Below are 25,980 nucleotides of genomic sequence, written 5' to 3' on the forward strand. Positions count from 1 at the left end.
GAACTGCTGTAGCTTTGAATCATGCCATTTTATGAAAGTGAAAGCCTGGTTATGTACATTTGAGTGAGTAGGTGACACTTTGTCACCGCAATATGGGATGATGGAGATGCAAGTAAAAAGATTGGTCAGTTCTGCAGGGATGCAAAATGATGTAGGATTCAAAGAGGAGCAGGGTAGATAGCTCATGAAAGTAAGTTAGCATTTGCATTGTTATTGCAATCTCTCATGTTTTCTAAGTGAGCATAGTGCAAATAACCTTTTCCCTGCCCCCCCCCACCCCCCCCCAGCGTGGGGAAAAGAAACCACGAGCACCCTACATTTAGTAGTTGAGATACTTGGGTCATCCAAACTACATTTTACAGGAAGCTTTTGTTCAGCCAACTGGCTATCCAGCTAGCTGAGGTGCTGTTTGCAAAGACAGGTAGCATAATTAGGATTGCTGCTGGCTGTACATAGACATTTTAGGCTGTAGTAGGGAGAAATGCTAATTGCCAGTATATGGAAAGGACTGTCAAGTCAGACTATAAAAGCAGCTACACATATTTTCATTTGAAACCCAGAATTAAGGAAACCATGATCAGGCAGATTTGGTAGGAACTGTCGTCTGCGCTGAATACAATACTATATGTAAGCCAACGAACTTCTTCAGTTGCTGACTTTGATTCATCTGTATTACACCTAAGCCTTTCAAATCAGTCTTTCCTGTTACTGTTGTCTTTGAGACCCTCTCTGAGGTAGTTCCAAAGGGTTGGTACATGTCCCTCCCAGCTCTACAGGTTCTTGAGCCCCAGTTGCGTCAGGAGGAAGATAACTGGTATGAGAGGAAGGACTCTGTTCTTTCATCCATCAGTCAGTCCTTTTCTCAAAGTTATTATCAGTGGAGTAATGGGCTGTTGTCACAGGAGTGCAACTTCAATCCAGCTACACCAGTGACGAACCAGAGCCCAAGTCAATAGAGCGGTGTTCCTGCCTTGGTTTCCTGCTCAGTATGTTGCTGTATAAAGTCTTGGATCTAAGATCTTACATAGTAAGATTTAAAACAAACAAACATAGAAAAAGTTAGTATGCAAGGTACTGATCTTCAATCTATAGACTATAACCTGTTTTCTCAGGCAACTTTTACAGAAGCAGTCATGAGCAACGTTAAAGCAATGTCATTTGCCCATTTGTTATGAGAAAATGGAATTCCATAAATCTAGTGACCATTTCTTACTGCTGTAACTCCATTTTTGGATAGCTTGGTGTAGCTCTTGAAGCAAATTCTGCAACTCTTCTCTGCCCCCTTGACAAAAACTCAGTCAAGGTAGTAAGTCCTGTAAATATTAGGCTGGTGTAAAGGTGTTTGTGTGCGAAGTAACTTTTCTAGTTCAAGTGAAAACATATTCTTTTCTGTTGTTGTTGCATTTTTCTTGTTTAGTCTTTGAGTGAAAACGTGAGTGAAAACAAATGTCAGTCTCACATCGGTAGGGAAGGTTTTGCATGAGAATTCTAGAATTTGAAAACTAGCTTTCATTCTCATCTCCCATTTTAAAACAGATAGATGGGGTACTATCACAGTTTACTGAAATTATTTTTCATTTCAGTCACAGCTCCAGCACTGCAAATGCCTCAGAAAATGTAGGGACAAACAAATTAGATTCAGTGGAAGAAAGGCTCGTGATTGTAAGATGTAGAAGAAAGACAAATGGAGAAGGTTGCCTTGAACGTGGACTTGCAAACTTGTTAGTGGCTGTAGATTCTGAAAGATCTGAAAGATTCTGGAAGAATGTTAGGGGCTAGTGTAATACTTCACAAATAAGCAAGTTAAATGTCCAAGACCATTCTATAATGACTCCTGTATAATATGGGCTTTGACTAGCGTAATGCAATTTGCATTTCAGGTTTTATTTGTTGTCTCTCTAGTGCTACCACTTCAGGTAAAGAGGAGGCTGTCAACGGACCTCTGTGCCTTTTAGCTCCTTTAGAGGTGTTCCACTTCTTTGCAAGACTTTGAAGAAGAAAGTGGAATTGTAGTTATGTATGAACTGTGATGATATTTAACACCTTCTGTATAGAGTTTCTGGTACTTCGTGTGTAAATATCTTTGAAGTGGTTCTGCCTACTTTCATCTGATATCGTACTTGTTGCAAGCACTTTCTTTAGTACAAAAAGTACCTAGAGTATGCAGCATTGCCAGGACTGTAAATAGTGTTAGTGGTAGGATAGTTGCTTTGTTCATTCTGTGTCTCAGTAAAAACTGGTAATAAATTCATAGTAGCAACAACCTGGAATACGCAGGTACCAGCCTAAGCGTGTGTGTGACAGTTTTGGTGCACATAGGGTACTGTTTAAAACTCTGCTGGCTTCGGGTTCTTTCAACTATAGCCTCAAATAAAACAGCATCTCTGTAAAACTTGAGTATTATTGACGAGACCTACCACCTTTATCCCTGTCTGTATCTTCTATTTTGCAAATGCACTTGGGGAAAGTACAGGGATGTCTTGGAGTGCGTGCAGCGCAGTGCCACGCGTAGGCACTAGCTTGATGCTGTGGTCATGACTGTTTGGACAGTACTTGCACATACTTGCTTGGATCTACAAATCAGTACATCTGGCTTTTAACTGTGCTGAGAAACTGAACCTAATTAAGTGGCCTAGGTTGAGTACCAACCTGAGGTGGCTTTATTAGTTGGCATCTGGACATTAGTGAGGGGATTGTGGATTGTTCTATGTAGCTGCATCTCCAACTACTGAAGTTTCTAATTCAGAATTAGTGCCACTGCAAGCCAGGATGCAAATGGTTTTCCGTATTCACTAGGATGAGGTCGTACTGTCACAGACTAACATTAATATGCTGGTTGGCAATGGTTATCTTATACTGTTCAGCCTTATCCTGTTCCTTTTTTCACCTACATGGGTCAGCGTCCTTTGCCACCTAATCGTATTGCAAATATAAGAATCTATTTTTGGGCAGCGTGTTCCAGTTGAGATGATGTCCATCTGTATTTTTGGACGCTTGAGTGTGACTACAGTGTGTTACTTTAGACTGTTTCATCCCATGTAGTTCATATGTGGTTATTAGGGATTTTGATATGGACTTTGATTCCTCCAATAGGTATATAATACATTAAAGCAAGCAGTCATATTGCTTACTTACGAGAGTGGCACAAACCACATTTGTCCGTGTTCATTCTTCATGGGCAAGATCAAGAACTCCTCTGTATTTGAACAGAGATTTGATATTCCAGTTTTGTAGTAGACTTACAGATACCACTGTTCCAGTAAGATAGTTTGCACTGTTGGTGCTGATTGGCAACATCATCCGCGACACGTAGACTAGGCAATACAAATACTTTTTGGTTGTCTTTGATATATAGGTTTTTCCTGTGTCCACATTTTTCTTGTGTGTGTCAGTATTTTCTGTCTTACTAAAGAAAGGCAGTTTTGGCACTTTTTGTCTCAAAATTGTGAAGCATTGCTACAGTTCTTTGCTATTTAGGTAATTTCTTGCCCAGAGTAGGGTTTTTTGGAACTCAGACTTTCCTGTTAAAGGAAATGATGAAATGGAAGAAGTGAAGGCATACTGTGTGCTGTTGCATGCTGATAGCCACATTAAAGATTCTTCTTGCCAGAATTGTACAATATCATGATGATATTGCTGCTCCTTATAAGCAGATGAAAACTCAGGTTGAAATGCCAACTCTTGCAACCCTTTCCACTTAGGGAAAGGCTTTGATGGAAGTAGCTTTGATTCCACCCAGGAATAACTTGTCTGACCCTTTCTTCACCACATCAGTCCTCTGGTCAGTCCCGAGGTAGGAATTGTAGGAGTTGTCCCAGGTTTAATGCAGCTTAACCAGATGTCTGCTAGACTTTGACTTTTCCCTAAAAATCCCTGGGTCTCAAAGAGTAGTTGTTATTCCTTGCAAGTATCCTTTGAGCATTTCTTCTTTCTCTAGGAAATAGTTTTCTTCTGTTAGAACTTCAAAACACCTGGGAAACTGAGCCAATTTGGTGCTTTATATCCCTGAAGTCCCTCATAATAAATTCACTTATTTTGTGGGGTCTGCAAAAGCAGCGACCTAGTACTCAGGCAAGCTTGCTCTGGGAGTGCTAGAGGCCACAGAACATGGTGATTTGCTAATCTAAGCTAGTGTTGAAAAGATAAAAATATTAGCTTTTGTATAGTTGACCTCGTTTCTGTCAACAGACAAATTGTTTTGAGAACAGCAATGAAAATGTTCTTTGTAATGAAAGTGTCTGCTCTGGTGGGAGAAAGTATATTAGCTTTAAGCTTGTATTTTGGAGTATATTTAAGTGCTGTCTACACAGGAAAGATTTAAGTACAGCTTGGATGCAGGAGCCAAATTATATTTTGGAAACAGTGATGGAGGATATACAGGGCTGCAGTATACAGTGAGTTCAAAACCAAAACCCCCTGTTCGGTAAAACATGAAGCCCAAAGTGTGCTTCTGGACTTGGGGTTGAGGGCAGTCTGCTTTCTAAAGGTGAAATGGTGATATGTCTTGGCTGCCTCCCTCCTAATAAATTAAACGTGCCTGGGAATGTTCCCAGGCACCGTGGCCAACTGGCTCAGGGCTGCCTCGTCCATACTCTTAAACTCTTAGCTACCAGGGCAGGGTGGCTGCATCTGAACTGCCCAGTGCGAGTGGTCCCGATGGTGTGCGACTCACAAACCTGGGAATTGTGTGGGAGAGCAGTAATTGGCACAGCCCAGTGCTGGGGAATGTCCTAGCTGCTTTCTAGCATACATGATCATGTTCCAGGGCCTGGGAATGTTTCCAGACAGGACTTAACTTATGAGTACAGATGTTAGTCCTTGATTCTTCCAAATTCTTTATGGACTAAGGCATAGAAGGACTCTTGACATCAGAAGGAATTTGGGACGCTTCAGAAAGGTAGGTTTAGGAGAGAATGCCTCCTATTTATTTTGGGGCAGTAATTCTGTACTACTAAAAAATCTGTACCTCTTGTCTCCCTTTTAGATGGCTTTAGTGGTTGCTTAAATATCTCTCAGAATGCAGTCACCTTCTTTCCAGCCACTACCTTTCTGGGTTGAGTAGGAGTGTCTGCCCTCCGTCATGCTATTGCTTGCGTATGAAGGAACATACTGTGGCCTTTCATGGAAGTGCCGTGTATGAAGCATGCTTTTTATGGTTGTGAGGAATTTCATTCTGATTTGGGGTGCGTGTGTGTGAATATTAAGTTTACTGTCTGGGTGACGTGGTGGGGGGACGGTCTTGCATCTTTTAGGCAGTGGATCTTTTATGTGAGCGGGAGAGTGGGGAGACCACTTTATTTCCTCAGATGTTTCTTCCAGTGAACAGTAAAAGCTGTGTTGAGCTGACTTTATTGATCATACAGGATGATTTCCTGCAGGCTCTTCAGTGTTTGATTGTGGATTATTGGAACTGGAGTATAGTCCTAGTGCAGATGAGCCAGTAAAACATTGATGTTAATCCCAGCTCTAAGCATACGTACCTCCTGGAAGACAGCAGGTCATGTAAGCTGCTGAATATTGGAGAAGTTTTGCTCTAACTGATCACTCTTTCTGTACCTCCTGGCCTGCCCTCCCTCCATGGTGTCCTGAGTTTCATTGCAAGCTATGGCTCCGTCACACGGTCACTTCAGGATACTGTTTGTCTTTCTGTAGGTTATGGAATATGCTGTCAGCTTTGATAGTTTGAGTATTTATAGAGAGAAGAGGTTAGCAATATAAAATACTGTTCCTGTTCATCGTGCTTTGTCAAGGACTATAAAATTTTACTTTAAGCTGTCTTAAGTCTTGTGTAGCAACTGCGTGGCATGTCACATTTACACCAGTGATGCACCCCACAATTTTGGGAACGTGTAATCTGTGTGACAGCATCGGCTTTGGAGCACTGCTTTGTATAAAGGCTCCGTTGCTCAAAGGTAGTAAGCTGTCAGAGCTGACTGTGTCAATTAATATGCAGCAGGCTTTGTGTCTGCTGATTGTTCTTCTAATTTTAATGTGCGTGATGATCTATCTTACCAGCAGTAGTGGTGCATATTTAAGGACACAGTATAGTGCAGGGATGCTCCCTGGTGTCCCACAGGCTGCCTGTGTGTTTTCAGGGCAACTATTTCAATCCTTACGCAGCTTCTGGCAGCCCACCATCCTGGAGGCGTCTTCGGAATGTGAAAAAGAGGTTGCAGGCTTTACTGATGCCGTGATGGTCAGTATCCCTCTTCTGCCCACTCTCTTTCTGGAGATCTGTGATGCTGCCTGTGTCTGAGATGGATATAACTTCTCCAGGACAGTTGGCTCTTCTGAAGAGCGGGATATATGTCAGAGAACGGGCCTTTGCGTGTGGCTCTGCTGCTCTCTACTAGACAAAAAGTCATCTAGTACAAGATTTTACTTGTGTCCATAATCAGTAAAATGTCAAAGGCCATATTTTATTCAACAGTTTTATTTGTGATAAATGCAGGCTGCTGCCCAAAATTACACTCTCGCTCCTCCTTTGTAATGCTTGTGTAGCTCCACAGTGAATAGGAGAACTGATCTGGCTGAAAAGTAACTCAAAACATTAATTTTCAGCCACATGTTCTGTGGTCAGATAGCCAGTTCGTTGGTTTGGGTTGCTGCTCAATTGCATGGACATTTCAGCCTCCCTGGAATGGCATTAGAAACGAGGCATGTGGGACAAGGCCAGAAGGGGACGAGAACCATTCGTTCCCTCTGTCAGTAGCCCACACTTATGTTTTATTAAAGTCACCGTGGAGCTGAGGTGGTTGTCAGCCCTGAAAGTGGTTTTAAGTACAGTGCTGTGCCGTCTGCTCTTTTGTTTCTTATCACTAATGGATTTTCCCTGTGTAGGGGCAAGAAATAAGAATACCTGCTTCACTTTTCTTTCCTCGAACACTCAATCCAAGCTTGTGAGTGTATCAGCTAAGCTTAATAGCTTAAATTTAAATAGCAAAGCCTGTATTTAAAACCAGGAGTTTGGTGAACTTGGATTCTTTCTGTTGCAACTTTTCAGAGGCTATTAACTTTAAAGGTAATGTAGCAGCCAGTCAAACTTCAGGCTTTGTAACTAGGGAGTGGAGTTGTAAGTTGCTCGTCAACCAAATTCTCTTCATTTCTGAGGTGCGAAGTCTAGTTGTGTGTTACTTATGTAAAACAAACTGTCAGTTTTCAGTGGTCACAGAGCAAGTCTGTGATAGAGCTGAGCTTGATTTATGATTCTGAAAACGCGCTGCCCGTTCACAAGCCCACGCTGTTTTCTTGCTTTACTTAAATCTGCTGCTGCTTTTAGTTCGTGCTTATCAATGGAGGCTCCTTTTTCTTCACCAACTTGGTTCAATGACAAGATCACAACAGTAAAGAAATAGTTGTCTTTCCTTTCCTCCTGCTTGATTTAGCAATTAAAGTTTTGTTTTTCTATAGTTAAGGCTTAAAGTACTGTACTGTGAAACTGTTAAGCATTCTGTGTTTTGTGTGCAGTGGAAAAGAGTATTTAGTCTTTTAATCAAGGAGAGTACAGAAAACAGACGTATCGGTTACAATGTGCTTTTCTTCAGAGTCCTGTTGTCCTGTTTTGGGAAAAGCAGCACATTAGTATACGCATGGAGAAAGAGATCAATGCTGAAGTGGTGGTACCTGAAAGTTAGATTGTGATGTTCAGTTTCAGATACACATGGCCTTTGTTTGAAGTCTTAGGGAAGCTTATGTTTAAAAACAAACAAAAACAAAAAACCCCATCCAGAAACTACCCTTTAAAACTGAATTTTGTTAAGAGCTAGGCTGAGGAAGTTTTGCCTGTTTTAAGGAACATTACAACTGTATTGACTACTTAAAACCAGAGAACTTGTTCACCTTTTAAAAACATTATCATTTACCTTGAATCACGTGTTCCATTTTGATAGCCTCCTTCATATAGAAAATATAGCATGAGATGTCAGTTTAAATGCAAGTCTAACAATGCTCTATCTTCTATGTGAAAGGAAGTATTCTGTACATTTTTCCATGTTTGACATCATGGTGTTTTGAATAACCATGTTCCATATTCATATCAATTTTTTGTTTTTGTTTTCAATTTATGCACAGCACTTGCTCTGAAATTTGGGGACTGAGTACACCAAACACGATAGATCAGTGGGATACAACAGGCCTTTACAGCTTCTCTGAACAAACCAGGTGAATATTCTGCCCTCTCTCGCATCATAGAAATCTTGTGGGAGGGATTGGCTTTGGAGGGTCTGTAATGGGATGCTTTAGCTGTAAAATAGACTAAAATGCTTCCTAGGCCTCTCATGGTACAGCATTTTAAAATATTTGCTTGCCAGTGTAGAAATCCAAGTGTTCTCAGCTGATGTTTTGACCAATGAAACTCTAATTCTGGAATATTCCTTTTTCACGCCAGTGCCATTGAAAGAATGGGAAGACTTGTTAGATGCAAGCTCTAATGTGATTTGGTATTTATATGAACAAAGTTGGGTTACTTAATTCTTTAGACCTAATCTTACAAAGTGTTTAAACTGCTTTGTATGCCACAAGCTTTCAGTTAAATCTTGCTAATTGGCTCAGATACGAGCTACTAAAGAATTGTTTGTAAATTCTTCAGTAGTTAATGGTGGGCAAATTCTAAACAGGGTCTTTATTTTTTCATGTCACATTACTTGATTTGTGTATTGAGGTTTGTCTCCCATCCCATAACAATCATGAACATCTGCATTTGTGTAAGCATATGCAGTCTGTCTTAAAACTAGCAAAACGTTTTCAGCTGGTAGCAAGGCAGATGAAGTCAAGAAGATAAACTGTACAGCCCTTACAAGATGTGCATTCATGCTTTTTGCATTACAGTTATACTGCCGTGTGGATCACTTGGGCAGCTGACTGCTTATAGGCTTATTTGCAGTCCTGTGGGAATTCTTATGCTTAAAGCCATAAAGTATCCATGCCACAGCAAAGCCGTGAGGTTTAGCGGTGGAAGGGACTATTAAGTGTGTGACTTTTTTTTTTTCTTAACAACTGTCTTCTGCATTTTAAAAAAAAGTATATGAAGCAATCACCCTAAATACTTGGTTGGAGGTGAAGTGGCTGTTAATGAACTCTAAATTCACTGGCAATAATTTGAGCAGCTCAAAAATAAGTTAAGACGCTGCTCGATACCATCGTGTTTATCACATTTGAAGCCTTTTAACAAGAGTATAAATGTCACTAACAGTGTCAATCCACTGAATTCTGAGAATAAACTACCCATCCCATGTGTGTACACTGTTGCTTGAGCGATTAAGAGACAGCATGCAGTCTGTAAATGCTTCTCAACATCTTTCCCATATAGATCTCTCGATGGCCGTCTACAGGTATCTCATCGTAAAGGATTACCGCATGTTATTTACTGTCGTTTGTGGCGCTGGCCAGATCTTCACAGTCACCATGAACTTAAAGCAATTGAAAACTGTGAATATGCTTTTAATCTTAAAAAGGATGAAGTATGTGTAAACCCTTACCACTACCAGAGAGTGGAGACACCAGGTAGGAAGACTGCTTCTGACTTTCTATAGCAGCATCTGTACGTACTTGTTCAGCATAACGTTTTAAATGAAAAATAGAGAAAGATGATGCTTTCTCTTGCCAGAAGTACAAGATGATTAGAGATACAGCTTTTGAGAATACCATCCCCTGGGAATTTTTAATTGTAAAGGTACTGAAAAATCTTTTCTCTACAAATGTGTTGGATAACTCAATAAACACTTCCAGTACCACTAGCAGTTTCCAGCTGGCTAAGCGCGGTCCAGCATGACAAGGAGAACAGAGATGACTTACTTTTGCTAATGTGGAATAGTCTTACTCAAGAGGCACCTCAGGAATCTGTTTCTTCCGGTAACTAGCAGTACAATTGCAGTATTAGAAGTACTGAGAGTCAGAAAATTTCAAAGCATCTGAAGAAATTGTTAGATACTTTAGATTTGTCTTTTTTTTTCTTTTAGCTCACAGAAGTGTGTATTTTGAGGGTCTTACTAATGCTTTAAATTTTGCTTTTCCAGTCTTGCCTCCCGTACTAGTGCCACGGCACACTGAGATTCTAACGGAGCTTCCGCCCCTCGATGACTATACCCATTCCATTCCTGAAAACACTAACTTTCCAGCTGGAATTGAACCACAGAGCAATTACATACCAGGTATTTTCTTAACTCCCACCATAAACAGTACACTTAACATTGTGCCACTGGAACAAAGATGGTTATTTTCATCCTCCTAAGCCATCAAATTAATTGGAAGATGCACCAATAAATTAAAACTAGTTGATTTTGTGTATTAATTCCAATGGAAATACCTGAACACTGTTGTTTGCAGAACACAATCCTGTGTGAAACCACATTGCTGTGGTTTCGCAATAGCTTACTTGGTTTCAATAGCTTATTTAAGATTCAAAATGCTAATGAGTACAAAGTAGGTCTTCACCTTATGCTTTAAGCCTCTTTTACAAACATACAGTGGTTGCCAAATGCTGTTTGTTGGAGACTGAGTAGTAAACTGCTTCTCGGTCTCACCATGTGTAGTATGTGGAGAAAACTTTAAGTTGCAAAACAGTGATTTAAAAAGTGGTTTGATCTGTAGTTCACAACCAATGACGGTCTGCTTTGTGTATTTGTTACTATTGTGTGCATACAGTTTTGTCTTTTTAGTATGGAAGAACAACCTAACAATATTGAACTCTTCAAGAATTCCTCCTCCCCCCCCATTTACCTCTTCCCCACCCCAAAACAAATACCAAGACTAATGTGCTACAGCGCACCCGAAAGCCTGTACCCTTATTGAAACATGAAATCAGTGACCTTTGTTTCCTGCCCCAACTTCCTGTTTCCTATCTCTTCAGGAAGTTGCCTGGAGTGTAAAACCAAGCAAAGCTGAAGTTCTCTCATAAATGTTTAATGCAGCTATGTTACGAACAAGCTGAAAATTCAGATCTGGACTCTCACGAGGAATAAGAGGACTTTCTTGAAACTCAAATATGTGCAATGTACAAATTGTATCTACATGTCTTAAACAGGATGTTGCTTGTGTTTTCTTTCAATGTATCCAAGAATTGAAATGGCACCAGAAAAATGTCAATGAATTTGATCTCATCTGTTTAATTTGTGCCACATCTGTTGCCACCTAGGGACAGCGGATCTTTAAAAGCAATTTAAGGTGCTAGAAGTTGGTGTTGCTTTCTTAACTTACGTATACTTTTTTGACTCAGTCTGAGGGCTTTTGATAGTATTTGCAAACAACTTACCGGAAAGCCACCATTTGAAAATCCAGTGCTGTGGAAATGAGCTAAAGCAACTCCAGGTAGTTATTTGCAGGAAGTCTGTTCAAGGTGATTGCGGGTATTCGCATGATATTCAAATGTTTATGCAGCTAACCATATCTTGCCTCCTTCTCTTTGTCACTGGCACCCTCCTGTTGTATTCATATCATGGCATCTTACTTTATTTGACCTTGCTAACTTAATCTTGAATACTTAGCTAGGTCCTGATAAGTCCTGTATGTCTTGACAGCCTGCTTCAGAGAACCGTTTTCTTTAGCGGTAGGCCAGACTAACAGCCGTGCTAGTTTTGCACCGCAATACTGTCGCAGTACTTGGTCTACAGAGAGAAACCATTCACCTACAGCTGGGAGGATGGTGATCGTGAAGGCGCAGGATGGCCTTCGGGGCTGTATGTTCCCTTTCAGGTTACGGATGTGCTGAGCTGCATTGTCCAAACTTTTGGCAGCATTCAAGCTCTGCTAAGAATTTTTAATGCCGCGCTTGGGCATTTATTTCCAGCTGTGGTGGTGCTCAACCTCTGACCCTAAAACTGTATTAATAGTACTAGGTGGAGGAAACCTTCTCTGTTCAGACAGAGACTGGATATGGAAAATAATCTGTGCCAAAGAGCCTAGATTAGCAACTGGAAACAGGAGGTATGGGTTGGATTGGAAATGGTTATTGACCTTTTACCATGGCTGTGGGCTTAACTATAACAAATGATTTGGAGATGGGTGGAGTCCACTTTATCACAATCAATTCTATAAAAATGTTCAAAACAAGTATGATTTGTCATCATACTTCTTGCTAGTAAAGATTTCCCTTAATCTTCCCTTTAAATTCTCACTTGAATTTTGTCGCATCTATATTTAGCACACTAGTTTTGCAGAACGAACCAAAGATACAATTATTTTGGTTCATTTTTATTTAATCAACTGACTTGATCTAGTTTCCCCTCACTGACTTCCTTCTGATCTTACTATATTGCTGCAAATCTCAGACATGACACTTGATTTTAATTCTTAAGCAAAAGGCTTTATCTTTAAATTTCTGCTGTTTGGTAATAATGTAATTAAATGTGTTTTGTCTCAGAGACATCTGAGAGATTATTCTAAGGCGATTGTAGAGATAGCTTCAAACACTTTGGCTAAAGAAATCCAGGTTTTGCCTTTAATATATAGGAAAAGACATTTGCCCAGTTCAAAGGAAATTATTTCCTGAAAGGTGGTTGGTTAACTCATTATCTGGATTACAAAGTACATTTTGAATGGAGAAAAGGAACAACCATACTCTCCTGGGTTTTGAAGATATTTCTGTGGAATTAGACAGAAATTAGAGTTTCTAGTATCAGAATGCTTCAAACTTGTTACTGAGTTTACTTTGGTCTGGGAAACTCCATCTTTATAGAAAGCTAGTTAAAAGAATAGATGATCGATCGTTCTAATAGAGCTTAAAAGTAATAATAATAGAGCTTGTGCAGCGTAACTAGTTAGATAATATGGTTATCGTTAATGGGTAAAATCAACTGTTGGATACTGAAGAAAAATGGATTTGGGGACTGAACTTTAAATCTAGCAACTTCTATAAGGCGTGGGAGGGTATCTGATCTGATGGTTATACTACATAAAGACAGCTCACTTTTTTTTTGTAGAAGTCACCAGATGGTTTTTTCATTTGTAATTCTACTAAATGTGAAAGCTGTTGATCACAATTGCAAAATTGTTACTCATTGACATGAAAGTTTCTTGTATTAAATGGAACAAACACGGATTATATGTTAATTATAGAGCATATTTGAGCAATTGACTGCCATACAGGAGATGATACACTTTATGTAGACAATAAGGCAGGTAATGCATTTGAGGTCCTGCTGGAAGGAAAAAGGGACAGCAAAATTAAATTCTAATTCAGTATTCAGGTATCATATGGAGCTCGTGAAGACTTGAGGACAAAAACCCCAAATGCCAAATCTTACAAATTTCCCCAGTCATTGAACCAATAGGTGGATTTTTTTTTTTGACAGAAACACCACCTCCGGGATATATCAGTGAAGATGGAGAAACGAGTGACCAGCAGTTGAACCAAAGCATGGATACAGGTAACACTTATTTTTTCACTCCTTTCAAGACTTGGGAATACTAGTCGTGATCCCTCTGCATAGTGGCATGAATTCAGCCCAAATGATGATGGCAGTTCCCCTCTGTACAACCTGGTGTTTTCTGTTTAAAATATCACTTTCAGTCTTTTGTGAAGGAAATAATTTTTTGCTAGGGGAGTGCTTTTAAAACATTCTGTGCCGTGTTAAGTACCTGTCATTTGTTTCGTAACAAAAGCATACAGGTCTAAGTCTTCATCAGAAAGCCATAAAATAGATTTTAATAGTTGTCTGGTTTCAACTTCCCCTAACTTTACTTTTTGGAAACAGGTTCATTGAAGCAAAATGTCTGTTTGGCCTAAGCAAGTTAACAGAAATGCTGCATTTTGAGAACTTGCCTCTTAACTCTGACCACCTTAGCATTTCTGCCGTGTTTCAAATTGATTCTTGTATGGAAGGCTCTATTGAAAGAGTAGTAGAAACGTTAAGCATTTGTGCCTTTGTATGAAAGGGTTTCTAGATAATCCGGTTGGCCTTAGACTTGGACAAAGCACAGTTCATGTGCTGGATAAGAACCTCCTGCTATGTGCTGGCAGACTTGAGTGTGTGCTTGGTTAGCTAATGTTAGCAACCTTTTTTCAGTTAATTGGAATCAACTGCACTAGTTTCTGTAAGAACTGCAATATTTTCCCACTATGTGACAATAGGTACCTTAATTAAAAAAGCCTGACGTGAGCAGTCATTGTAGGAATGCTTCTGCGCAAAGCCCCTCTGTATTTTGCCTACTAGTGCACAAATTGTGTTGGAGAGTTCATGTTTTTCTGAGTTTTTTTCCTTCCTCCTTCCAGGAAAGAATAATTTCCTCAAATGAGGAAATCCAGCTTGTTCTTTTCTAGAGATAAACCCTCTCCTTTGAGAATAGAGAGGTAATATCTTGATTGTCTTGTCCACTTTTTCTTAGCTTTTTTTCACTGAATTTGGGAAGAATTCACTACCTTCTCATTGGAGAAGTGCATAAATAAAGTTAAGTTCACAGAGTGTGCATGAAGTGAGAGCTCTCCCAAATACAACACTAAGATGCTAATCGAGTCTTTGCAAGGAGGGGTAGGTTCCCAGGAGTCTGGAAAATTAAATGTAATCTTAATTCAGAATAAGCATGTGACATGCTGGAAAACTGGTTGTAGGATTTCTGAGGTTTCTTATTCCAAAGACTTTTAATGTAACACTATATCTAGATAATGGTCATACCTACCCATCTGAAATAACAAGAATCATTTGCTCTGAAACAATCTGTATTGCTTCAACAGGATCTCCAGCAGAGCTGTCTCCTAGTACTCTCTCCCCAGTTAATCATAGCTTGGGTAAGCCGGAAATACTTTTAATTGTTTCTCTCTGTGTGATGACTCTTCTTTATATATATAATTACCTTAAAAATGAAAATGTGCTTTAAAAAAGTAAGAGCTGTATTGGGAGGAGACTATTGGGTTGGTTTCCTGATGATAAACATGATAGAGCTGGGTTAATAACTTGTTAATAACTCCTCTATTTCTGTAACTGTTGAGCTTCTAGCAAAAAGAAAGAATAATATAGTTGTGTGTGCAGGAATAGCATTTATAAAATAAATAGTTTAAAGGACATTAGCCTATCCATAGTGGTGCCCAGACTTTCTGTCTCCCTTGTGTGTGTGTGTGTTCTGCTGCTCTTCTCATGTACTGTTTCACCTGCGCCCACAGCACAGTTGCTGTTCCCGCATTAGTTGCCCACCTGCTTTGATCAGGTGCCATTGCTGTGTGTCTGTATAAATGCCTCAGGAAGATCAGATTCCCGTGGGTTTATTTAAGGAATGGTGACAGGATGTGACAGGAAAATGCTGTTCAGAGTGCTGAGTGAGTAAGTAAGTAGGGTAGGTAAAAAGGGGAAGCAGCGCAGGAAAAGCTGAAGATGCACGGGGAAGATACTGAGCTCTAGTAGGGGAGAGTAAAAGGCGCGTAGAGCTGCCTTTAGATAAAGAGGCAGTGTATGATATAGTGTAATACAAGGGAAACATCATTTTCATAATATTTTTTGCCTTTGTGTGGTTCAGTGTTTGATAGTTTAATCTTTTCTTTCATATTGCCAAAATGTTTGGAAGTTATAGAAAGGCAACAGAAATGTCTCAACGTCTGGCACTGACAGCAACATTAGCTTAATCATTTTACCAAGCAAAATGCAAGTACTGAATTACATGAGCTGTGGTCCGATTAGATCACCCCTTCTTCCCCTCCTCCTTCCCTTGTGTGGAATGTTGAATTCCATTCTGTTTACTGGGGTAGGTAAAAATGGCAGCAAGCAAAATATAATCTGAGTAGTTTGAGGAGACTACCGCTGTCGCTTCTGGAAGAGATGAATAGCAGGGCAGATAAATTTCTTTTCAGCCTCAAATTCTGTGTGTTTTAAATTTCTTTTTAGACTTGCAACCAGTTACTTACTCGGAGCCTGCGTTTTGGTGTTCAATAGCATATTATGAATTGAATCAAAGAGTGGGAGAAACCTTCCATGCATCACAGCCTTCTCTGACCGTAGATGGCTTTACAGATCCATCAAATTCAGAACGGTTTTGTCTAGGTCTGCTTTCCAATGTAAACAGAAATGCTACAGTGGAAATGACAAGGCGACACATAGGTAAAAAATCTCTTGTCTTTTAACTACATAATTTCATTTTAGCCGTTAAATTACCTGGAATGATCCAGGTAGGATGGCCAGATCTGTGTGTTGGGATCCTTTCACTCTTGTGCAGCCAGCCATTGAACTTCTCTCTCGAGGCTTGCCAAGGAGAGCTTGGTCTCTCTTGCTAAGGATAGAAGTGGAAAGACACGCAGGTCACGGCTTCTGAAATCGGGGAGAAACGTAGCAGCTTCTGCTACCACAGCCAGCTGCAATTGGGAAGAGATGTAGTGATGGCTGGAGCTGAAAGGAGCTGCCTTTCCTCAATCAGTAGTCCCTAAGTCGGCGGCAGCAGCAGTCACACAGCTGTCAGGCTGAGAGCGGCACAGGAGGAAACCGCTCAGCTGGATGGGATTTCTGTTGCTCACGTTGCTGTTCTCTGCCTTCTGGAAAAAGATGACCCACTGAAGCATCCTGAGGGGCAGGTTCTTGGCTTTCAGGCTCCTCCTTGGACCACTCTGCCCTGGGTAGCCTTTACTTTCAGACTTGCTTATCATTGAAATTTAAGCTTTAATTACAAAATATTAACGTGTTGCTTAGTTTATTCTAATTTACAAAATGCAGAATGGACATTGGTGGTACTTCTTGAATTCTTTTCTGAAATGGGAAAAGCTGCCATTGAGATAACACGCTGTTTCGACATGATCAAGATTTTCTTTGTAGTGGTTAATAAAGAGTATTGTTTTCCACAATGCAGCATCTTGGCTTTAAGTTTTTTCAATAAACTATTTTTTTCTTTTTTTTTTTTCTGGATTCTCTTAGCAATATTCACGAGATTTCTTTTTGTTTTTACTTTTAGTAGAAAAAGTTCAACCTCTTTAGTAGAACCTTCTGACTACCTCTATGCCAAATCCAAATGCTTGTCTAATAAAATTTTAGATGTGCAGAAACCCAGGCTGTGCCTGTGCTGACTGATCAAAATGGTCAATGATGAGGAAAAGCAAAAATGTTAAGGAGCTCTTCACTTTTTATAGAGCAGCTCTCATTTTGCTTGAAAAATAATTTCAAAGAAAAAGAGGAAGAGAAACTATCATCTTTAAAGGACCTGTTAATTATAAATAGTTTTCTTTGGGAGATCAATTGTATGTTACTTCTCTTGTGCTAGAAATAACCCATACAGATTTTTTTCCACTCAGAGAGAGAGAGAACAAGATCACAATTTAAAAGTGAACAGTAGGATTTCTTATGGGTATTTTTTTGTAGTAGGGCTAAGTGAAGTCCTGTTGGTTTTGTCAAAGTAGTACAGAGAAGGGGTATGCAGTGGGTTGTGAAATAGTGTGGGTGCACGTAAGCGGAGAGTGTTGAAGTGGTATGCTTGTGTTTTCCTTTTTTGCCATAGCGGCCTGTGCCACTTCACATACAACACTTCATATTGGCACAAGTTTTAATTCTGTTGAATGTAATCTTTTTATTTCGGTTTGGGTATTTCTTTAATTGAAAAAGGTAATGTACACTGCTTCCTAACTTGGCTTTGGTTACAAGCCGTTGGCTTGTAAGGGCTAGAAAATTCTATCTCGCTCTTGACAGAAAATATTCTGCTTCTCCTTCAAATATTGTGTGTTCGTGGGAGAAAAATGCAAGTTAATTGTGTTCTGCTCCTGCTACAGCTGTCAGCCCAGCAGTGTGGTCCTGTAGATAATTGATTTCTGTTGTAAAGAAAAACCTTGGCCTTCTCTGAAACAAAATACTCCCTTGTTTGTTAATCTGCTTGGGTCATATCATAACTAGAGTTCCTTTGAATTTTGCTACAGGAAGGGGAGTACGTCTCTATTACATTGGTGGAGAAGTTTTTGCTGAGTGCCTAAGCGATAGTGCGATTTTTGTTCAGAGCCCCAACTGTAATCAAAGATACGGCTGGCATCCTGCAACTGTGTGCAAAATTCCACCAGGTTAGTAGCCTACCAAAGGTCTCACGCAAACATATCCAGTGAATGTATTCACTGGCTGACATTTGCTTTCCTTTTGATACCTAGAAGGGGTTTCTTCATAGTTTTGGGCTTCTGTGTAGCAAACACAAGTATTCATTGATTGTACCCTTTTGACTTTTTTTTTGTTTTATAGGATGCAATCTAAAAATCTTTAATAACCAAGAATTTGCTGCTCTTCTGGCTCAATCTGTGAATCAGGGTTTCGAAGCAGTTTATCAGCTTACTAGAATGTGTACCATAAGAATGAGTTTTGTTAAAGGATGGGGAGCTGAATACAGGTAAGGAAAAAACCTTCGCTTTTAAATTTAAAGTTAATTTTTCTTCTTTCACTAATACACTATTTCTGTCTGGCTTGAAAGCCATACGTACAGGCTTCTTACTGCTGTTGTAGATATGCTGACTGCAAGTTGAACCGATATTTTTCCTTCCTCCCCCCCAGCTATGGAGCTGCTAAGTCATAAAAACCAGTGAAGTGATTTTAGTATTGCATTGAAGTCAGCTGTTGAGCAAGGAATGTCGTCAAAGTTCCGTTTCCTCGCTCAGTCCTGCTCGCTTGTGTATTGTGGTGAAACCACTGGCAACATCTAGAAGTTTCACAGTTTGTGCTGTGAGGTTATTTGCCGTTTGTTAGACGTATGGTCGTTTTGGTCTGTGTCCTGTTCTATATGGAGATGGAGATTGTTAGGCTGTGGTGCGGGATGCAGCTGGTGGTACCTGACAGAAAGAATTGGAGTCACTTGGGGTGCATTCTGCAGAATAAAACAGCTGGAGAACACACATTTAAGGGATGGCAAATATGTCGGAACTTGTAGCTGCTAAAACTTTGCAGGAGTAAGATGACCGTGTTTATGTAGTAAAACTGCTAAAACCATTTTTTTTAGTGGAAAAAATGTTTTTTATCTGCTTTTGAATAGATTCCAATTATATTCTCTATTAGCACAAACCAAGAACTATAGTTGAGGACTGTGCCTGTTTTTAATGTAGTATGGGAATTTGGGAAGAAAAGGCATTGACTTCTAACTGAGCAGTATTAAAGATTTCATTATTTTGGAGAGCTAGAGATGTGGTTTTAAACAAATCCCTTAAACCTCTCTAGATATTGTCCACTGAAAAATGAAGTCTGACATATCAATACCCTATTTCAATACATAATGATTTTTTTAAATCCATATCGTTTCTGAAGTTGAATAATGGCATACAGGTTCCACTGTAAATCCTGGAGTTTTGATTCTTTTATCTGCTCTTGAAATATATACGTGCAGATAGCAGCGTCAGTACGTGGGGGAGGCTTCTCGGCTAAATGAAGCCAATTTTGTAAAAGCCTAATTAGATGAAATGAGAAATTTGAGTAATGGAATAAATTGGTACCTCTTTGTTAGCAAGAGGTACACAAGAAAGAATCTGGCTCAAGTTTAAAGAACTGCTGGATTTGGCTCAAAAGGCGTATGTATACACTTACGCATAATTAAATACAACATTCAAATCGGAACAGAAGAAAGGCTTAATCAGTCAGATTATATGGAGACAACTTGAAGTGAATGGATTGTAAGTGCTGGGTTAAAACAGTGGGGAGGCTTTTGTTAAAGTTATTTCTAAGGAGGGAGAATGTTGGTTGTTAGTAGTCTATAAACCCTTCAGAGATCATAGGGTTGAAAAAGCTCCAGTGGAAACCCTGCCAGAACAGCACAGAAACTGATTACTGACATCATGCTGAACTAGTTTCTTTGCATCTCTGTTTAAGATGGTGCTAATAAATTATTGATGCACAAAACTTGTAAGTTATGCTGCAGTTGTGATTAAAGCACGGAGAGGTTGCTCCTGCAAGCACAACCTTGAATTTAAATGAATGTAGCCTGAATTGTCAAAATAGACCAGGAAGCAGGGTAAAATCCATCGTTCTTGTTAAAACTTCCGTGCTTCATTATTGCGTCAAAACCATTTCTCATGGAACAGGCTTTGGTAAAGCCAAGGCATTACTTACATTTTAGGCCTACGGCATATGTGCATAAGGGTGTAGGTATGGCAAGGTGATAGATTTTATAAGCTTGGCAGACAAAACAGCTTAGAGCTTTTTGCTCGATACATGTTGGCTTGAGTTGAGGATGGTGGTAGAAGTTCAGATCGGCAATCAAGAGTTCACGTTAACACAGGAACTATCCAGGGCTAGGATCATCTTCCGAAGAAAGTTAAGTAGAGGCAATTGCAGCAAAGAGACTTAGTGATACATGAACTGGAAATCCATGGGTAGAAGAGGCTGAGTTTTAGCTTTGAGACAGCTGCTAAGTGACTGTCACTATTTTATCAGCTTCTGCCAGTGTAGTGCAAAGCCAGGGCTGTTGAACAGAACCAGTTATAAAATTTTGAGGAAGTGTGTTGTGGAACACATTGTAGGGGAGTTGACAGCGGTGGAATAATGAATTTCCTTCTCTGGGAGAGGATTCAAGACTAAATGGAATTATATTTCCTGTGGTTTAGATTGTTCTTTTATTGGATCACTTTGTTTTGGCATAGGCATTCAGGGCTAAGATAACAATGTTTTTGAGAGTGCTGAGAGAGCACAGACCCCAGCCACTTTCTTCTCCTAGAAAATGTGAAACCACAGACAACTTCTGAAATCCATCCTCTCACTGGCTTAATCTTTCTGCCTTTTCAGTTCCTCTGTTTATATAAACAGATTTCCTTGAAGCGAAGGGTTGCAGTGCCGACAGTAAAAATGAAGGGGCTGTGTTTGTGTCTGACTGATCTGCTGCCTTTGAATCTTAATGCCTCCTTGCTTTGACTTTGGGATAGCTAGAATTACTAGGAAAAACTGGCTTGGCAACAGTAGTCTTGCCGGTCTAGTTTGGGAAAACTCCCATGCCTGGAGTGGGTACAGTGAAATAACAGGATTTCTCAGGCAGAGTATGTCCGATACTGATTTCTTCACTTTGGAGATGAGAAGGAAGATTTTTTGAATAACAGGTCTCTGAAACAAAGATATATGGGAGAGTGAATGAAGCTTTTATGGTTGTAAATCCTTCAGCTTTACTGAGTCTTTCTATATGGTGTTTAATGAAGGGCTTCTATTGTGGAAAATTATAGGCAAGTTTATATAGAAGACAAGGTAAACACAATTTTTACTTAACTTGTTTGTGTGAGGATGTCACAGTACAAAACACACGCAGAAGTGTAAGATTACAGGAAATCAGAGATAAAGTTTGGTGTTCCTTCGAGATAGCATCAGTTAGCACAGTATAACCACACACTGTGTTTTGATGTAGTGTTTCTGACGGCATCTAGCAGTTTCCTTCTACATTTCTTGTCAATTGCTCCAAAAAGCCAGACCTTACGACTGCAATAGTATTGTGCTGTTTGGCCGTGCTGACAGTGCAGAGCCAAGTGTTTCTATTCCGTATTTCTCAGTATTTGTCTGCAAAATTCAAACCCAGTTATGCCTGAGGACTCTTTGAAGGTTGAGATACAGCTGCACGCAGCTATCTGATGTGAACACCACATTGGTTGGACAATCTTCAGGTTTGAATTTCTTCTTAGAAGTAAGGCTTTTGGTGTGGCACTTGAAGCAAATGCTGCAGTCCTTATCTCATTCTCCAGAGGAGAATATTCTCGATGTATTATGGACAAGCATGTAATTATTGATGTGTTTTATAGATATGGGGTGTTTGGGCGTTTTTGTTGCCTTTTTTTTTCCCTTCTTCGAAGATGTCTGAAAAAAGCTTAGTAACAGTTACGGTAATGGTTGCAGATTTTTATCTTTCTGTGTAGTAGATATGATGGAGAACTTTATGGCAGCCAAAGCTGCTTTCTGACTTTGCTATTATTCTTTATCTTCTAGGCGGCAAACAGTAACAAGCACTCCTTGCTGGATTGAGCTTCATCTGAATGGACCTCTACAATGGTTGGACAAAGTATTGACTCAGATGGGCTCCCCTTCAGTACGCTGCTCCAGCATGTCGTAAAACTCCTTCCTCCGTTACCAGTGGGCTAAATATCGAGTCCAATCAACAGACTTAATATAACAGCTCGTCTGTCGTAGTATTTGTGTGTGGTCCCCATGAACTGTTTACTATCCAAAAAGGTTTTTAAAAAAAAAAAAAAGAAAAACAGCACTTGAGGTCTCATCAATTAAAGCACCTTGTGGATTCTGTTTCCTATACTCTGATACTAGATGAAAATTTAGTGTATAGAAATGCCTTCTTCAGAAAGATGTTACCTGACCGCAAGGAGAAGCAGTCTGACGAATAAATAAATAATAATAGTAACAAAAAGCCCACAGCCTCTGTGGGAAGAGGCTTGCTGTAGTGACTAAATGAAGTTTGGTTTTGGAGGAGACGATTTTGCTTTCTCTTCAATGAGAATGCTCGGACAATCCTCGGGAGTGTTCAAGTGCTTCTCGGCAAATAGTACATCTCATCCTGTGGAGTGATGAAGGTGTTTTGTTGTGGGGTTTTGGGAGGGGAGATGATTTTTTTAGGGACTTAGCAGAGAGTCTGACTTGGGGAAGCTCTGCAAGACTTGTTCTTTGTCTCCTGCTGTCGTTCTAAAAACGCTGAAATCCAAAGTTAGTGGATTTTTGCGTGGCAAACGGCAGCCGTACTTGTTGAATGTGGAGAAAACACCATGCTCTTCTGAGGCCCTGAGGAAGAATATTGAAGAGGATTTTTTCCAAAATGCTTATTTGCCAACAGCAGGAAGTCACATTAGAAGGGGGGAGGAAAAACCAGCTTTCCAGGTAGGAAAGGAATTAGTGTGCAAGTAACAGTCTAAATATTTTAATTGTGTTTGGATTGAGAACGAGCACTGGGTTGAAACTTGCCTGGCTGAAGGACCCAAAGCCTAGTTGAAGTTAAGCTTGGAGAGACCTAATTTCAAACTGTTTACTATCCAAAAAGGTTTTTAAAAAAAAAAAAAAGAAAAACAGCACTTGAGGTCTCATCAATTAAAGCACCTTGTGGATTCTGTTTCCTATACTCTGATACTAGATGAAAATTTAGTGTATAGAAATGCCTTCTTCAGAAAGAAGAAGGGACAGTTCTAAAGACTCTTAATGGTGTTTTTATTGGGTATATAATTGAGTGTCCTAATGGTTTATCAATAACATGAATAGCTAAGTATATGTACAGGTAATGTATCATGATCTCAAATATCACAGTATTGTGCTGTTCTACATTTTAGTTCCCATAAATAGTCGTTTGTTTTTTTGATTGGGGCAAATCTCTCATAAAATTCCAAGACTCTACTCCTTTATTCTTTTATATTTTTTTATATAAGCAGGTTTTCGAGTTGTCCTAAACATAAAAAGCAGACTTTCCTTGTAGAAAAGCTTAACTTTTTGCTGCCTTCTTAAAGAAAAAGAAAATCCCTCCATTGGAAGGGAAAGAAATGTCTCGAGATTCATCTGTGAAATCTTAAGACACTTTATATGCTTAATGGGGCCTAAAATGAATTCATATTATAAATTCCGAGTATCCATCACACTAGGAGTCTACTTTTCCCTACCCATCTGAGCTGATGCATCTGTTGCCAGCAGTATTGCTGGCACAGATGCAATTTGGGACTTTTTTTGTACCTTGAATCATTGAAATCAGTGTTTTTTCTCATGGAATGAGAATTTACCGTAGCATTGGATACTGGCTTTCAGTACACAAGGTTATTGGCTTACCCCTCACATCTGTATTTTTTTCATGAAACAGATGTCGCTAAAAATCATGTTTTTTAGTTTTTGGAGCCAAATACCTTGAAAAATCCTTTCCCAGGGTAAACTAGACTCTTTCGTATAGGTTTTAAATAGATGCAGCTTCTTAACATATTTCAGTAACAGAATTTAAATTTCTGATCTGAGTGGCTTTGTATAGCTTACTTACATACCAGATCATACGCATTCATTATGTCATAATGGGCCTTGTTATTAAAAGTAGTTGCTTCTGCAAAACCTCTAGGATAGTGGTTGCTGAGGTATGACCAGCGAAGGAGGACTTCTAGGTTCTTCGTGACAGTGCATGTTATTGTGAACCCTTGGACACTACAGCTGCACCATATTAAAAATATTCTGAAATATATTCTACAAATAAGTCTGGGTTGGGGAAGGGTTGGGAAACTGTATAGAAGGGTTATTCTGACTTGAAAAATATACATCTTACTAACAATCTTGTGATCTAGCTGTCTGTCATTCTTCTGTTATTGTGGCAGTAGCAGGATTGCCTTTGTCTGTTTTTCCCATTGTTTCATCCATTACACTAGTACTGTACTTTGTAAGTACAGCTAGTGATAACTTAGCTTTGAGAACAAAAATGTGGCCAGTGTTACAGCTTTTAATCAGTTGACTGAATTGATGATCGTGATGGATATTTTTATGCCATAATGACTAGGGCATAGAAGCAATACCAAAAATCAAGCCTTGAAAAAGTGGGCCGGACACCTTTAAAAAATTGGCAAAGCAGTTACCAGTTTGTGCTAGTTTTACCAGTAGACTAATGTATTGGTAGAACTTGTGAACCTAAGAAATAAGCTTCATGCGTGTTGCATTTGCCTAATATGTGAATACACTAATAAAAGTTTTAATTCTCATGATGGCTGTTTTTTTTTTTATTAATTGCTGTACGTATCTTCTGTTGAAGGTTAGGAATCATTCTAACCCACCCAAATAAATGGCACAAGCGTCCTGCATGTTGTGGCTGGAAAGGTGTAGTTTAGACGTTAAAATCACTTCTTACACAGCTACCGTGGAGGTTCTGGATCTGTGTGTGTTTAATGATACAGGCTTCTACTCCAGATCGAGTTTTTTAAAGCAGTTGCTTTTTCCTACCACAATCAAATTACATCCTACTAGCTCAGATGTTTACTTTCACCTGTGAAACAGTTAGATAAGAGCGACTTGTCTGGGTGGAAGACTCCATTGCGTTTATGAGCAGGTCGCAGCTTGAATCAGTTGGGTGACCTAATTCTGTAGTCTCCTTACTGCGGATTTCTGTGTGTGTTCTTTCAGTCACGGCGATATTACTTGCTTTGCCTTGAACATTGTAATAACCTTGACTGTACCCTTTTCTTGGTGCGCGCTTCCAAGTAGCGTGCGAGGACACTGCAGGCATTATCTGTGGACCTGTGGTGCTGCCTGCGTGCAAGGCCATCTCAGTCTGTGTAGAAGTCACTTTTTTTGCCTTCTGTTAGTACCACTAAAATAATTCTCTCCTGCCATTACCGTTTCAGCCACAGCTTAGTGGAACAAGGGAACTTATCTGCATTCGAAATGTTTGCTTGCCTGTATTTCACTTAAATGCCTTTGGCAGTTCCTGAGTAACTTTAACCTACTCCTGTTTCTTAATCCAGTGCCCTTCTGATTTATCCCACTGCTGTTCTGCTCTTCCTCAAAATCTGACCAGTGCCTGCTCAAGCATCTTAATGTGGAATGCCTGTGGTACGTAAGGAATGTGACTTCATCCCTCTTCTCTTCTGCCAGTCAAAGTACTGATGTCCAAAGTACAAATGAAAAGTGAATTATTTTTTTTTCAATGAGGCTGTTTTGTTAAAATACCTACCAAGCAGGGAGCACTCAGCTGGAGATACTTTAAGTGTGGGTAGCCAGCTGCTTCTCTGTATCGTGAAGGTGGAAAAACTCCGTATGTAACTGTTGCCTTAAGTTTGGACTGGGGTTCCGTGTCTGGGTTCTGATCTCTCTCTTGTCACCAGCCCTGTCTGAGCTTGATTTTCATAGCACTGCCAAAGCCAAGTAATCAAAAATTAGGTAGTTGATGTAAACTGAAACTAAAAATTATTTCTGAGTTGCTTTTTAGCAGCTTGGATGCACTGAGCCGACATTTCAGAACACCCCCACCCTCCTCCCCAAAGAAAAACCCAGTTTCATGTAGAAGTTCTTCCAGTGCCAGGGCTGGGGCTTCGAGAACAATGTCAAATGCTTGGAGTTTCGCACCTTTAAACTGAGAATTGATAGTAGACCATTGCCTCTGTGCGTTTCCCCCTTCCTTTGTGCATGTTGC

General features: G+C 39.8%; 1 protein-coding gene and 1 long non-coding RNA gene across 4 annotated transcripts in view; one reads left to right on the plus strand and one right to left on the minus strand.

Moving 5' to 3' along the window:
• SMAD2 (SMAD family member 2) overlaps positions 1–22,063 on the plus strand; it is a 38,667-nt gene extending 16,604 nt beyond the window's left edge. Inside the window, exons 2-10 of one of the 3 annotated variants that reach the window (XM_009322963.1) lie at positions 8,071–8,160; positions 9,308–9,501; positions 10,014–10,148; positions 13,287–13,361; positions 14,666–14,719; positions 15,807–16,019; positions 17,813–17,950; positions 18,123–18,267; positions 21,822–22,063. In XM_009322963.1, coding sequence (XP_009321238.1) covers positions 8,071–8,160; positions 9,308–9,501; positions 10,014–10,148; positions 13,287–13,361; positions 14,666–14,719; positions 15,807–16,019; positions 17,813–17,950; positions 18,123–18,267; positions 21,822–21,945 — 1,168 coding nt within the window. In that variant the 3' untranslated portion in view covers positions 21,946–22,063. The remainder of the gene's footprint in view (positions 1–8,070; positions 8,161–9,307; positions 9,502–10,013; positions 10,149–13,286; positions 13,362–14,665; positions 14,720–15,806; positions 16,020–17,812; positions 17,951–18,122; positions 18,268–21,821) is intronic. The other 2 variants (XM_009322965.1, XM_009322964.1) reach the window with 2 other exon arrangements.
• A 2-nt stretch (positions 22,064–22,065) lies between these two features.
• On the minus strand, positions 22,066–24,546 carry LOC103916020. The gene is made up of 2 exons (XR_663559.1): positions 22,994–24,546; positions 22,066–22,179 (listed from the first exon to the last, which is right to left on the minus strand). It is a non-coding gene; the product is annotated as an uncharacterized LOC103916020 (long non-coding RNA).
• Between the last annotated feature and the right edge of the window lie 1,434 nt (positions 24,547–25,980).

Source organism: Pygoscelis adeliae, unplaced genomic scaffold (genome assembly GCF_000699105.1).
Source record: "Pygoscelis adeliae isolate BGI_AS28 unplaced genomic scaffold, ASM69910v1 Scaffold182, whole genome shotgun sequence".
In the NCBI taxonomy this organism is placed as follows: Eukaryota; Metazoa; Chordata; class Aves; order Sphenisciformes; family Spheniscidae; genus Pygoscelis; species Pygoscelis adeliae.